This window comes from Pristiophorus japonicus, chromosome 10 (genome assembly GCF_044704955.1).
Source record: "Pristiophorus japonicus isolate sPriJap1 chromosome 10, sPriJap1.hap1, whole genome shotgun sequence".
In the NCBI taxonomy this organism is placed as follows: domain Eukaryota; kingdom Metazoa; phylum Chordata; class Chondrichthyes; family Pristiophoridae; genus Pristiophorus; species Pristiophorus japonicus.
This window is the reverse complement of record NC_091986.1, coordinates 48,024,190-48,038,934: the sequence shown is the minus strand read 5'-3', so window position 1 is coordinate 48,038,934 and position 14,745 is coordinate 48,024,190. Positions and strand designations below refer to the sequence as shown.

Sequence of the window (14,745 nt, the reverse complement as noted above, 5' to 3'; positions counted from 1 at the left end):
CAAGTTATTAATAAGCAGAAGAGAATGGCATATTTATTCACATCCCAGCTCAACCTGTGGGGCTCTCCAGCACATAGGTCATGACACCATTCTTCCTTTAAAGTTCCCAGCATATTGATTGAGGCTCCATTTCTACAGTACCTGCGTTCCCCAACAAATGCAGTGTTGTAGCCAGTCCCGAGTATAAGTATGGGGGAACTTTTTGGGGGGCTCAGCGGTCACATTCGGTGGTGGGTTGGGTGGGGGAAAAAAATTCTGATAGGGGGTCAGGAACCCACTGTCATCCCGCCACCATGCTACTTTCCCAGATGTCGAGTCTGTCAGGGCTGAACAGACCCAACACGCAGCGGCAGGGGAGCCAATTTGGGTCATTATGACCACCTTAACACAGCCCATTAAACAGTGTTTTGAGCACACCGTACCATTTTACGAGGTTGCCCACAGGGTCCACGCTGCTCGGGGATCATGTCAGGTAAGGAGGTCGGGAGTTGAATCAGCATGGGTTCATCTCATTACCTGACAGCTATAAAAACTCCCATCTCACAGTTGTTTAGTTTTCCAAGCATAGAACATAAGAACATAAGAAATAGGAGCAGGGGTAGGCCATACGGCCCCTCGAGCCTGCTCCGTCATTTAATACGATCATGGCTGATCCGATCATGGACTCAGGTCCACTTCCCTGCCCACTCACCATAACCCTTTAATCCCTTATCAGTTAAGAAGCTGTCTATCTCTGTCTTAAATTTATTCAATGTCCCGGCTTCCACAGCTCTCTGAGGCAGCAAATTCCACAGATTTACAGCCCTCTGAGAGAAGAAATTCCTCCTCATCTCAGTTTTAAATGGGCGGTCCCTTATTCTAAGATTATGCCTCCTAGTTCTAGTCTCCCCTATCAGTGGAAACATCCTCTCTGCATCCACCCTGTCAAGCACTCTCATAATTGTTATATATGTAAACTTGTATTTACTCTGTACAGCCACCAGAGGGCTCATCCCCTGGAGTCCCAAGGGATCCCATGATCCCTTGGGAGCACAGGTATTTAAGGAGGCTTCACAGGTTGAGAGGCACTCTGGAGACCAGCAATAAAAGACAACGGTCACATTTTACTTTTGAGCTCACAGTGTTCACTCTATGACTCTTTCTCCATACACTACAATAATCTTATACGTTACGATAAGATCACCTCTCATTCTTCTGAACTTCAATAAGTAGAGGCCCAACCTCCTCAACCTTTCCGCATAAGTAAACCCCCTCATCTCCGGAATCAACCTTGTGAACCTTCTCTGAACTGTCTCCAAAGCAAGTATATCCTTTCGTAAATATAGAAACCAAAACTGTACACAGTATTCCAGGTGTGGCCTCACCAATACCCTGTATAACTGTAACAAGTCGTCCCTGCTTTTATAAAGGCCAAGATTCCTGATCACTTGTTGTACCTGCATACTAATCTTTTGTGTTTCAAACACAAGTACCCCCAGGTCCCGCTGTAGTGCAGCACTTTGCAATTTTTCTCCATTTAAATAATAACTTGCTCTTTGATTTTTTTTCTGCCAAAGTGCATGACCTCACACTTTCCAACATTATACTCCATCTGCCAAATTTTTGCCCACTCACTTAGCCCGACTATGTCCTTTAGCAGATTTTTTGTGTCCTCCTCTCACATTGCTTTTCCTCCCATCTTTATAACGTCAGAAAACTTGGCTACATTACACTCAGTCCCTTCTTCCAAATCGTTGATATAGATTGTAAATAGTTGGGGTCCCAGCACTGATCCCTGCGGCACCCCACTAGTTACTGATTGCCAACCTGAGAATGAACCATTTAGCCCGACTCTCTGTTTTCTGTTAGTTAGCCAATCCTCTATCCATGCTAATATATTACTCCCAACCCCGTGAACTTTTATCTTGTGCAGCAACCTTTTATGTGGCACCTTGTCAAATGCCTTCTGGAAATCCAAATACACCACATCCACTGGTTCCCCTTTACATCCTCAAAGAATTCCAGCAAATTTGTCAAACATGACTTCCCCTTCATAAATCCATGCTGACTCTGCCTGACCGAATCATGCTTTTCCAAATGTCCTGCTACTGCTTCTTTAATAATGGACTCCAACATTTTCCCAACCACAGATGTTAGGCTAACTGGTCTATAGTTTCCTGCTTTTTGTCTGCCTCCTTTTTTAAATAGGGGCGTTACATTTGCAGTTTTCCAATCTACTGGGACCTCCCCAGAATCCAAAGAATGTTGGTAAATTACAACCAATGCATCCACAATCCCTGTCGCTACTTCTCTTAAGACCCTAGGTTGCAAGCCTTCAGGTCTAGGGGATTTATCCGCCTTTAGTCCCAATATCTTACTGAGCACCACCTCCTTAGTGATTGTGATTGTGTTAAGTTCCTCACCCCCCCACCCCACATAGCCCCTTGACTATCCACTGTTGGGATATTGTTAGTGTCCTCTACCATAAAGACTGATACAAAATATTTGTTCAGAGTTTCTGCCATCTCCATGTTCCCCATTACTAATTTCCCGGTCTCATCCTATAAAGGACCAACATTTACTTTAGCCACTCTTTTCCTTTTTATATACCTGTAGAAAATCTTGCTATCTGTTTTTATATTTTGTGCTAGTTTACTTTCATAGTCTATCTTCCATTTCTTAATCATTGTTTTAGTCATTCTTTGCTGGCTTTTAAAAGCTTCCCAATCTTCTGTCCTCCCACTAGTTTTGGCCAATTTGTATGCCCTTGTTTTTAATTGGATACCGTCCTTTATTTGTTTAGTTAGCCACGGATGGCTATATTTTCTTTTACACCTTTTTCTCCTCACTGGAATATATTTTTCTTGAAAGTTGAGAAATATCTCCTTAAATGTACGCCACTGTTCATCAACCGTCCTACACTTTAATCTATTTTCCCAGTCCACTTTAGCCAACTCTGCCCTCATACCTTCATAGTCTCCTTTATTTAAACTTAGTACGCTGGTTTGAGATCCAACTTTCTTACCCTCCACCTGAATTTGAAATTCAACCATGATATGATCACTCATTCTGAGGGGACCCTTTACTAGGAGATTGTTTATTAATCCTGTCTCATTACACAGGACCAGATCCAAGATAGCCTGTCCTCCTGGTTGGTTCCGTTACATACTGCTCAAGGAACCTGTCCCTTATGCACTCTATGAACTCTTCCTCAAAACTACCCTGATCAATTTGATTTGTCCAATCAATATGGAGGTTAAAATCACTCATGATTATTGCTGTTCCCTTTTTACAAGCCCCCACTATTTCCTGGTTTATGCTCCGACCAACAGAGTTGCTACTGTTAGAGGGCCTATAGACTATGCCCACCAGTGACTTTTTCCCCTTATTGTTCCTTATCTCCACCCAAATTGTTTCAACATCCTGATCATTTGAGCCAATATCGTTTCTCACTATTGCAGTGATTCCATCCTTTATCAATAGAGCTATCCCACCTCCTTTTCCTTTCTGTCTGTCCTTCCGGATTGTCAAATACCCCTGAATATTTAATTCCCAGTCCTGGTTACTTTGCAACCACGTCTCTGTGATGGCTATCAGATCATACCCATTTGTAACTATTTATGCCATCAACTCATCTATTTTGTTACGAATGCTGCATGCATTTAGACAAAGTGCCTTTCAATTTGTTTTTTTACCCTTTTTTCCTGCTTGTTTTCTCTCTCCTTCAAACTCACTTTCTTTATTTCTGCTTTCTAATTCCAGCTTTATTCCCCTCCCTGAATCTATTTTCAGGTTCCCATCCCCCTGCCAAGCTAGTTGCTTACTACATTTTAAGACAGATTGAGCTTTTTGCAAGTTGCAAGTGCTTGGAGTAAACGCTCTATCGCGTGTCACCTCATTGGAACAACTGCTCTCACCACTGACAGATCGCTTCTGTTACTTCAATTTCACCTGCCATCTATTATATTAGCATCAGTGCCCTTGAAAATAACCTGACCTTTTTGGGCTTCAGAATCCCACCATGATCATCCCCAATACCAGGCACACCAGCAGCACCACCATTCTCCATAATCAACTGACGCTGCACAGGACACAGGGCATCAGCACCCCACCACATCACTGCCTAGGAGGCCAGGGATCGCCTCACCACGCCCAGATTAACTTCACTTGACCGTGTACACCCTGGATGTCACATGATGCACCAGGTTGGCACCACCCCATGCCAACATAATAAAGCATCCCTACAATGCCCATGCCATTCCTTTCACACTCACACCATTATGTCTCATCATTCACTGCAACTCACTAAGCCACTTCCAAAGGTGCACACAAATCTGTCCAAGAATGCAAAGTGTTGAAAATAAAGATTTCAATGTTTGACAGCACATTAACAGAAACTTCGCATCAACATTGGCTAATACACACAAGTGCCTACCCTTGTGTGTTGTTAGTCGGTATGATTAGACTAGGATGAGGGTGAGTGTGAAGGGTGGCTAGTGAGATAGGGAAGTGATAATATAGATAGAGAAGGATGGGTAGAGGTGCAAGGTAAGTCGGTATGAGTAAGGATGTGCAGTGATGGGGATGTGATGAGTGGCACAGCAGGATGAGGTTGAGTGTGGCTTTGCAGTAATGTTTCGATAATTGAAAGGTTTGCGCCACTGCAGCCTGGTCCTCCTGACGACATCCCTGCTTGTGCTCTTTGTGCAATGTGCAACCAGGCTGGCCATGGGAAGGGAAGAAAACCTCCCTGTGTACTGCGACTCCTTCCATAAGTTTATGGAGGGAGTCATGGGAGAGCCTGCGTGCAGCCCTGAATCTCTGTGCCATGCTCATCAGTGTTGGCAGCACCTCAATGCTGTAGAACACTGACAGCACAACTGTCAAACTAAATTTGCGCAGGGTCCCTTTAAGGAAACCGGTTGATGACACGTCATTGAATGATGTTATCAGAACGGCTTCCTTCAATTGGCCGGGCGGGTTTAACAAGCCCAATCACGGTAAAATCATTTTGAACAGCGGGCTGGAGTCAGCAGCGAGGTCGGAACCCTCCACCGATTTCACCCTCCGAGTTTGGGGAAATCGCGCCCCATAACCCAGCAGCGACTGCCAGTCCCACTCAGAGATAAAAACAATATTCACTCAGTGCATATTACTGGAGCTGAATTAGGAACTCCCACTCCACAGACTTGTGCGCAAAATCCAGGTTGATATTCACTGTGCAGTACTGAGGATGTGCTGCACTGTCAGAGGAGCCTTCTTTTGGATGAGATATTAAACCAAGTCTGCCCACTCAGGTAAAGGGAAAAGATCTCATGGCACTATTCGAAGAAGAGTAGGGGAGTTCTCCCTGGTGTCCTGGCCAATATTTATCCCTCAACCAACATCACTAAAACAGATTATCTGGAAATTTATCTCATTGTTGCTTGTGGGACCGTGCTGTGCAAGTTACAAAAGCAATCTGTGCATCTTGGAGACTCAGCAAACCAGTGGGAAGTCGTGTTTAGTTAAATGTAACAATCTGGTCTGGAGTAATTCTTTTAGCAATGTCTCAATTTAAAATTTTCATCCTTGTGTTCAAATCCTTCCCTATCTCTGTAACCTCCTCCTGCCCTACAACATACTGCATATTACTTTCACTGATTACCGTAAAAATACATTATCGGATACATCGGATTTTTCTTGTTAATTTACATAACCACAAAAAGTTTCCTTTCAAGCAGACATGACCATCAGGAGATTAGAATTATAGATCTCCGTTATCGGGAGTCTAAGTTACAATGACAGGTTATGGTTCAGCATCATCACTGGATTTACTATAAACTATAAACAGTCCATGTTTGGGGGGAAAGAACTCACTCTTCAATGTTATGCAATGCTTCTGTGATGCTCGTAAGTCAGACAGACTTGCATTTATATAGCGCCTTTCATGGCCTCGGATCATCCCAAAGCACTTTAAAGCCAATTAAGTGCTTTTTGGAGTGTTTTCACTGATTTAATGTAGGAAACAGGGCAGCCAGTTTGTGCACAACAAGCTCCCACAAACAGCAATATGATAATGACCAGATAATCTGTTTTTAGTTATGTTGATTGAGGGATAAATATTGAACAGGACACCGCTCTTCTTCGAAATAGTGCCATGGGATCTTTTACATCCACCTCAGAGAGAAAATAAGGACTCGGTACAACATCTCACCCGAAAGACGCCCCTCCGACAGCGTAGCGCTCCCTCAGTACTGCACTCGAGTGTCAGCCTAAATTTATAGGCTCAAGTCACTGGAGTGGGCTTTTGTGCTGGACTGGAATGGACTGAGCGCAGGACAGGCTGCAAAGCTGACACCCAGTTATTTTCACTATCCTTCAATGATGGACATCAACAAAACACACGTCCCAATTCTGAAACCAATTGCTTCCCAGCAATACAATGCACACCCATGCAAATTGGACAGTTCAATGTCACTTTACCAAAAATATATATTTCTTTAAGTCTGCAGGGACAACAAACAAGCACACAATGGCACAATTTAAGAGATAGACTTACAAGACAAAGCCAAAAATTCCACACAAATGCCCAGAAAACTGGAGTCAGGCCCAAACTGGAGTCAGGTACACACCAACATACATGTAAATAGGGAGAAACTCGTTCCACCGGCTGAAAGGTCAGCAACCAAGGGACACAGCTTTAAAGTAATTAGCAAAAAACCTAGACGGGAGATTTAGGAGATTTTTTTTTCACGCAGCCAGTTGTGATCTGCAATGCGCTGCCTGAAAGGGCGGTGGAAGCAGATTCAACAGTAACTTTCAAAAGGGAATTGGATCTAAAATTCAAATAGACAACTTTTGCAGGGAGTGCTGTACTGTCGGAACGGCAGTACTGAGGGAGCGCTGCACTGTCGGACAGGCAGTGCTGATGGAGCGCTGCACTGTCGGGGGGCAGTGCTGAAGGAGCGCTGCACTGTCGGAGGGGCAGTACTGAGGGAATGCTGCACTGTCGGAGGGGCCGTACTGAGGGAGCGCTGCACTGTCGGAGGGGCCGTACTGAGGGAGCGCTGCACTGTCGGAGGGTCAGTACTGAGGGAGTGCTGCACTGTCAGAGGGGCAGTACTGAGGGAGTGCTGCACTGTCAGAATGGTCCAACTGAGGGAGCGCTGCACTGTTGGAGGGTCAGTACTGAGGGAGCACTGCATTGTCGGAGGGGCAGTACTGATGGGGTACTGCACTATCAGAGGGGCTGTCTGTCTGCCTCTCACACAAGCAAGAATCAGGAGAGAAATTTTGAATCGCCAATGTTTGCATCCGAATGCTTTGCACATTCATCCTGTGTCCCTTGTCTGCAATTTGTAATGCTGCATGCGTAAGGATGTAGTACCGGTGCATTAAAGGTTTTTGCGTGCAGCATTTTGAACCTCGGACTTTAGATGAACGTGAGGAGGTGGGCTGGCATTGCGAGCCATGAGGATAGGTTACGTCACCTTTCAGTATAGACAAACACTGACGTAGACACGTTATTGCAGAATAAGTTCCGCCGCACTATTGTTTTAACTGCTGTCTTGACAATTGAAAATAATTTTAATGGGCAAACATTATACCTGCAAATACAAATAGATAAATACTTTGTTCTTTAAACAAACACATGGAAGCTGGTAATAAGTCAATCTCAAGAGATTCATAATGTCATAAACTACAAGGAAGCTCATCTTCCGAACCCCTAAATAGCAATTGCCTGGGATCCCTGAAAAGGGAGTGGCGGTGGAAGATGGAAGAGAACATAAGAACATAAGAAATAGGAGCAAGAGCAGGAGTAGGCCACTCGGCCCCTCGAGCCTGCTCTGCCATTCAATAAGATCATGGCTGATCTGATCTTGGCCTCAACTCCTCTTTCCTGCCTGTTCCCCATAACCCTCGTCTCCCCCATAGTTCAAGAATCTGTCTATCTCAGCTTTGAATATATTCAATGACCCAGCCTCCACAGCTCTACAGGGTAGAGAATTCCAAAGATTCACGATCCTCAGAAGAAATTCCTCCTCATCTCTGTCCTAAATGGGCAATGCCCCCTAGTTCAAGATTCCCTCCCAAAGGGAAACATCCTCTCTGCATTTACCCTGTCAAGTCCCCTCAGAATCTTATATGTTTCAATAAGATCACCTCTCATTCTTCTAAACTTCAATGAGTATAGGCCCAACCTGCTTAACCTTTCCTCATAAAACAACCCCTTCATCTCAGGAATCAACCTAGTGAACCTTCTCTGAACTGCCTCCAATGCAAGTATATCTCTCCTTAAATAAGAAAACCAAAACTGAAAGGAGAGTAGGAGAGATGGAAACAATAAGGATGAAGGGGAGTAGGAGAGATTTAATCACCAAGCTTGAAGGGGAGTAGGAGAGTTGGAAACACCAAGTATGACGTGCAGTATGAGAGATGAATGCATCAAAGATGAAGTGGATTGGATAGAGCGAAACACCAAGGTAATGTAATGTAAAGTTCTGAAAGTTTTCCAAATGTTAAACGTTTTGAATGTTTTACAATTTTATATAAATCTTTTTATTGAATTTAGCCACTCTTGTACAGTGTCTAACTTTTAGAAAATGAAGGGTAACACTCATGAGGGTTCCATACAGTGGGTAGACAAAGCTGGTGTTGGGACGGGGGGGGGGGGGGGGGGGGGGGGGGAGAAAGGGGGGTGCTGCCATGGATGGTAGTCCCTGTAATATCCGCTAAGATCAGGCAAGACCTTTCTTTTCAGGACAGTATTTAGGCCCGACGATAAATGGATCTTAGTGATCAAATTTGCGTTTTTGGCCCTTCTCCGATGGACGGGCAGTATCGACTACCATCGGCAGTAAATATCTGATGAATTTACCGCCGGAGTGAATGTGGGTGGTAAGTGTGCAGTAATTAATTTTTTTGATCAAATTCACATTTCTGGGCGGTAATATGATGAATTTCCAGCCATAGGTGTGGTCTCACCAATGCCCTGAACAGTTGTAGCAAAACTTCCCTACTTTTATACTCTATCCCCTTTGTAATAAAGGCCAATGTTCCATTTGTCTTCCTAATTACTTGCTGTACCTGCATGCTAACTTTTTGTGTTTCATGTACGAGGACCCCCAGATGCCTCTGTACTGCAGCATTCTGTAGTCCCTCCATTTAAATAATATTTTGCTTTTCTATTCTTCCTACCAAAGTGGATAACCTCACATTTTCCCACATTATACTCCATCTGCCAAATTTTTGCCCACTCACTTAACCCATCTATATCCCTTTACAGACTCTTTGTGTCCTCACAACTTGCTTTCCCACCTATCTTTGTATCGTCAGCAAATTTGGCTACAAGTCATTAATATAGGTTGTAAATAGTTGAGGCCCCAACACCGATCCCTGTGGCACCACACTAGTTACAGTATGCCAACCTAAAAATGACCCATTTATCCTAACTCTCTGTTTTCTATTAGTTAGCCAATCTATTACCCTCAACACCATGGGCTTTTATATTGTGTAGTAACCTTTTATGTGGCACCTTATTGAATGCCTTTAGGAAATCCAAATACACAACATCTACTGGTTCTTCTTTACCCACCCTGCTTGTTACATCCTCAAAGAACTTTCATAAATTTGTCAAACACAATTTCCCCTCCATAAAACCATGTTGACTCTGCTTGATTGTATTATGATTTTCTAAATGTTCTGCTACTACTTCCTTAATAATGGATCCATCACAGACCCATTCCACGTTCGGACTGGGGTCAAGCAAGGCTGTGTCATCGCACCAATGCTCTTCTCGATCTTCCTTGCTGCAATGCTCCATCTCACCCTCAGCAAGCTCCCCACTGGAGTGAAGCTAAATTACAGGACAAACGGGAATCTGTTCAACCTCTGCTGCCTCCAGGCCAGAACCACGGTTGTCCCATCCTCAGTCATTGAATTACAGTACGCAGATGACGCTTGCGTCTGTGCACACTCGGGGGCTGAACTCCAAGCCATCGGTCAGCACCTTCAATGAAGCATACGACATCATGGGCCTTACACTAAACATCCATAAGACAAAGGTCCTCTACCAACCTGCCCCCGTCATACAGCACTGCCCCACTGTTATCAAAATCCACAACGAGGCCTTGGATAACATGGACCATTTTCCATACCTTAACACTGACTTCAGTGTGCCAGTGCAGCCTTCGGACGCCTGAGGAAGAGAGTGTTGGAGACCAGGACCTCAAACCTGGCACCAAGCTCATGGTCTACAGAGCAGTGGTGATACCAGCCTCCTATATGGCTCAGAGACATGGACTTTGTACAGCAGGCACCTCAAAATACTGGAGAAGTACCACTAACGTTGTCTCCGCAAGATCCTGCAAATCCACTGGCAGGATAGACGCACCAACGTCAGTATCCTCACTCAAGCCAACATCCCCAGCATCGAAGCACTGACCACGCTCGATCAGCTCTGCTGGACGAGCTACATTGTCCATATGCCTGACACAAGACTCCCAAAACAAGCGCTCTACTTGGAGCTCCGACACGGCAAGCGAGCCCCAGGTGGGCAGAGGAAACGCTTCAAGGACACTGTCAAAGCTTCCCTGAAAAATTGCAACATATCCACCGACACCTGGGAATCCCTGGCCCAAGACTGCCCAAAGCGGAGGAAAAGCATCCGGGAAGGTGCTGAACACCTCGAGTCTCTTCACCGAGAGCAAGCTGAAGCCAAGCGTCGACAGCGGAAGGAACGCACGGCAACCGAGGCACCCCACCCACCCGTTTCTTCAACCACCATCTGTTCCACCTGTGACAGAGACTGTAGGTCCCGCATCGGACTCTTCAGTCACCCGAGAACTCATTTTTAGTGTGGAAGCAAGTCATCCTCGACTTCGAGGGACTGTCTATGATGATGATGATGATGATGATGATGAAGAATAATGGATCCCAGCGTTTTCCCAATGACAGATGTTAGGCTAACTGGCCTATGGTTTCCTGCTTTCTGTCTCCCTCTCTTGAATAGGGGCACAGAGTGAGGGAAGAGCGGGGCATGGAGAACCACAATCACGTCCAATCCTTCCCCTAGACAGATCCCAGCAGGCTTCACTGAATGATCAGGAGTAGAATCCTGGCAGACTGTTCTCTCCTTATTCCAGTGCCCCTACGACCCAACTAAGATCAGCTATGTCAGCACGTACAGCAAATCTGGTCTGTACGGCTTGGTATCACACCATGATCTTCATTCCCAGTGGAGTCATGGTGGAACTCCCACTCTAACTGCCTTGTTCGCAGTAGCCTCCTGTAACGCTGACTGTTATACTGTTACACTGCAAACAATCGAGACAAAAATACTACTGTCAAAACTGATTCTCTCGGATCACCTGTGCTGGCTGCCCTAATTCCCAACGTGCAGCCAAACCTCTCATTGCAGTCCTCCAGGGTCCTGACTCCCCGTCGCATGGGGGTTGGGGCAGTTAAGGCCTGCACAGATGATCCTCCCAGATAGATCTGCAGGCGCACTGGGTATATTAGAGTCGCGATTCTGGGCAAGCTGAGGTTAACTGCAGCTGTGCATTCATTTGCCAGGAAACACATGGTGGGGCGACAGACACAATCACTGAGCTGGAGGCACAGCTGAGAAGGACACAACCATTCAAGCCCAGTGAATGGATTCCCAAACTCTCAAAAATGTACATTTTCAAAATAGTTCCCTGGGGCTACTATTATAAAAAAAATTACACAGCTCCTTTTTAACAGCAGCTTGCATTCTTCATCACTGAGCAGGGACAACCCTTCCAATACTGTGTGGAATTACAGACAGGTCTCTGCTGTGTACAACAACTTGCATTTATATAAACGCCTTTAATGTAGTAAAAAGGCCCAATGTGCTTCACAGGAGTGATTATCAGACAGAATTTGACACCGAATCACACAAGAAGATATTAGGACAGGTCATTTTTAAGGAGCGTCTAAAAGGAGGAGAAAGATAAGAACATAAGAAATAGGAGCATGAGTAGGCCATTGCCCTCGAGCCTGCTCCGCCATTTAATAAGATCATGGCTGGTCTGATCTTGGGCTCAGCTCCACTTCTCTGCCAGCTCCCTATAACCCTTTACTCCCTTATCATTCAAAAATCTGTCTATCTCGACCATTGAGAAAGATGGAGAGGCAGAGAGGTTTAGGGAGGGTATTCCAGAGCTTAGGGCCGAGGCAGCCGAAGGCACGGCCGCCAATGATGGAGCGATTAAAATCGAGGATGCCCAAGAGGCCATAATTGGTGGAACTGAGAGATCTCAGAGGGTTGTGGGACTGGAGAAGGTTATAGAGATAGGGAGGGGTAAGGCCATGGAGGGCTTTGAAAACAAAACGAGAATTTCTAAATGAAGGCGTTGCTGGACCAGGAGCCAATGTAGATCATCGTGTACAGGGCTGATGGGTGAGTGGGACGATGCGAGTTAGGATATGGGCAGCAGAGTTTTGGATGAGCTCAAGTTTACATACGGTGGAAGATGGGAGGCCGGCCAGGAGAGCGTTTGAATAGTTGAGGCAGCTCGGGAGGAGGCCAAGACGGTGCGGGGCAAGGGAGTGGGGCGTGGCGAGGGGGGGGGGGGCGGCGGTGATGGAGGAGGGGAAGGGGCAAAGAGAAGGGGTGAACGGGGGGGGGGGGGAGGGAGGAAAGGGGAGGGGCGAACAGTGGGGCAGGAAACAGGGGCGAGGGGGAAAGAGGAGGGGTGAGGGGGGGAAAGAGGAGGGGTGAGGGGGGAAAGAGGAGGGGTGAGGGGGGGAAAGAGGAGGGGAGGAGGGGTGGGGGGGAAAGAGGAGGGGTGAGGGGGGGAAAGAGGAGGGGTGAGGGGGGGGAAAGAGGAGGGGTGAGGGGGGGAAAGAGGAGGGGTGAGGGGGGGAAAGAGGAGGGGTGAGGGGGGGAAAGAGGAGGGGTGAGGGGGGGAAGAGGAGGGGTGAGGGGGGGAAAGAGGAGGGGTGAGGGGGGGGAAAGAGGAGGGGTGAGGGGGGAAAGAGGAGGGGTGAGGGGGGAAAGAGGAGGGGTGAGGGGGGGAAAGAGGAGGGGTGAGGGGGGGAAAGAGGAGGGGTGAGGGGGAAAGAGGAGGGGTGAGGGGGGGAAAGAGGAGGGGGGGGGGGGGGAAAGAGGAGGGGTGGGGGGGAAAGAGGAGGGGTGGGGGGGGAAAGAGGAGGGGTGAGGGGGGAAAGAGGAGGGGTGAGGGGAAAAGAGGAGGGGTGAGGGGGGAAAAGAGGAGGGGTGAGGGGGGGAAAGAGGAGGGGTGAGGGGGAAAGAGGAGGGGTGAGGGGGGGAAAGAGGAGGGGTGAGGGGGGAAAGAGGAGGGGTGAGGGGGGAAAGAGGAGGGGTGAGGGGGGGAAAGAGGAGGGGTGAGGGGGGGAAAGAGGAGGGGTGGGGGGGGAAAGAGGAGGGGTGGGGGGGGAAAGAGGAGGGGTGGGGGGGAAAAGAGGAGGGGTGAGGGGGGAAAGAGGAGGGGTGAGGGGGGGGAAAGAGGAGGGGTGAGGGGGGGGAAAGAGGAGGGGTGAGGGGGGGAAAGAGGAGGGGTGAGGGGGGGAAAGAGGAGGGGTGAGGGGGGAAAGAGGAGGGGTGAGGGGGGAAAGAGGAGGGGTGAGGGGGGAAAGAGGAGGGGTGAGGGGGGGAAAGAGGAGAGGAGGGTGAGGGGGGGAAAGAGGAGGGGTGAGGGGGGGAAAGAGGAGGGGTGAGGGGGGGAAAGAGGAGGGGTGAGGGGGAAGAGGAGGGGGGGGTGAGGGGGGAAAGAGGAGGGGTGAGGGGGGGAGGGGGGTGAAGGGGGAGAAGGGAAGAGGAGGGGTGAGTGCTGAGATTTCCCTCTTCGTATACTTTTTGTTTCCCTGCTCTAATCTTTTTTCCCTTCTCTTGTATCTGTTTTTTTTTTTTTTTATCTTTTTTCCTGGGGGTGAAGGAGAAGGGGGGGGGAGAGGAGGAGAGGGGGGGAAGCGAGATGAAGGGGCTGGGGAAGGGAGAACGGGTGGGAGGAAGAGGGAGGGGTGAGAGGATGGATGGGGTGAGGGGCAAAGGGCTGGGAGAAGAGTGGCAAGGTGGCAGAGCTGGGGGCGGCGGGGTGACGAGGTGGTGAGGGGGAGGTGGGTGGTTTGGGGTGTGCGGAGGTCAGGTTTTCCCACCCTGGATCCAGCCTCTCCATCTCGCAGAGCCCGAGCAGTGAGCTAGTCCCCGCCCTGCCCTGCCCTGCCAGGCCCGCTTACCGATCTTGACTTTGACACTCTGCAGAACCCGCAGCCCCTCTTCCTCCACCTCCATGCCCCCACCGAGCCGCCGGAGCAGAGCCGAGCGACCATCCGCCTCACAGCATCGCGCAGCCCGCCGCCCGGCCTCGGCCGCTTTCTCGCCGCCAATTGGCCCCGCGCCGGCACCGCCCGCTTCCCATTGGCCACCCGCTGAACCGCACACCATCGCTAATTGGACCATGGCCGCGTGCTGCCCGATTGGCTGGAGGGTGCGTCCTGCCAGCTCTTCCATTGGTCAGCTAGCGGAGGCCGGGCCCCCGCTCGGAGCCCATTGGCCGACTGCTGCGGCACCACACATGTCACGGTATTTGGGAGAAGGCTCGCAACTCTGCGAGAGAAAGACAGACACATTATGTGAGTTAAAGGGTGCGAGCTCTCGGGTCGGGAACAGGAACAAGGGGCCGCAGGTTACAATGTTGTGCGGACGCCGTTTGCACCGTCTGATTGTAACATTGTGAGCGCAATGTTTCCCAGTGTAGACCGGGGGAGGCTCAGGACCCGGGCTCTCCTCCGCTCTCC

At 48.4% G+C, this 14,745-nt stretch overlaps 1 protein-coding gene across 2 annotated transcripts in view; it reads right to left on the bottom strand.

The window, feature by feature from the left end:
* Positions 1 to 14,316, bottom strand: part of rasa3 (RAS p21 protein activator 3) — a 264,967-nt gene extending 250,651 nt beyond the window's left edge. For both annotated transcript variants that reach the window (XM_070891793.1, XM_070891796.1), the window contains exon 1: positions 14,185 to 14,316. In XM_070891793.1, the coding sequence (XP_070747894.1) occupies positions 14,185 to 14,239 (55 nt within the window). In that variant the 5' untranslated portion in view covers positions 14,240 to 14,316. The remainder of the gene's footprint in view (positions 1 to 14,184) is intronic.
* Between the last annotated feature and the right edge of the window lie 429 nt (positions 14,317 to 14,745).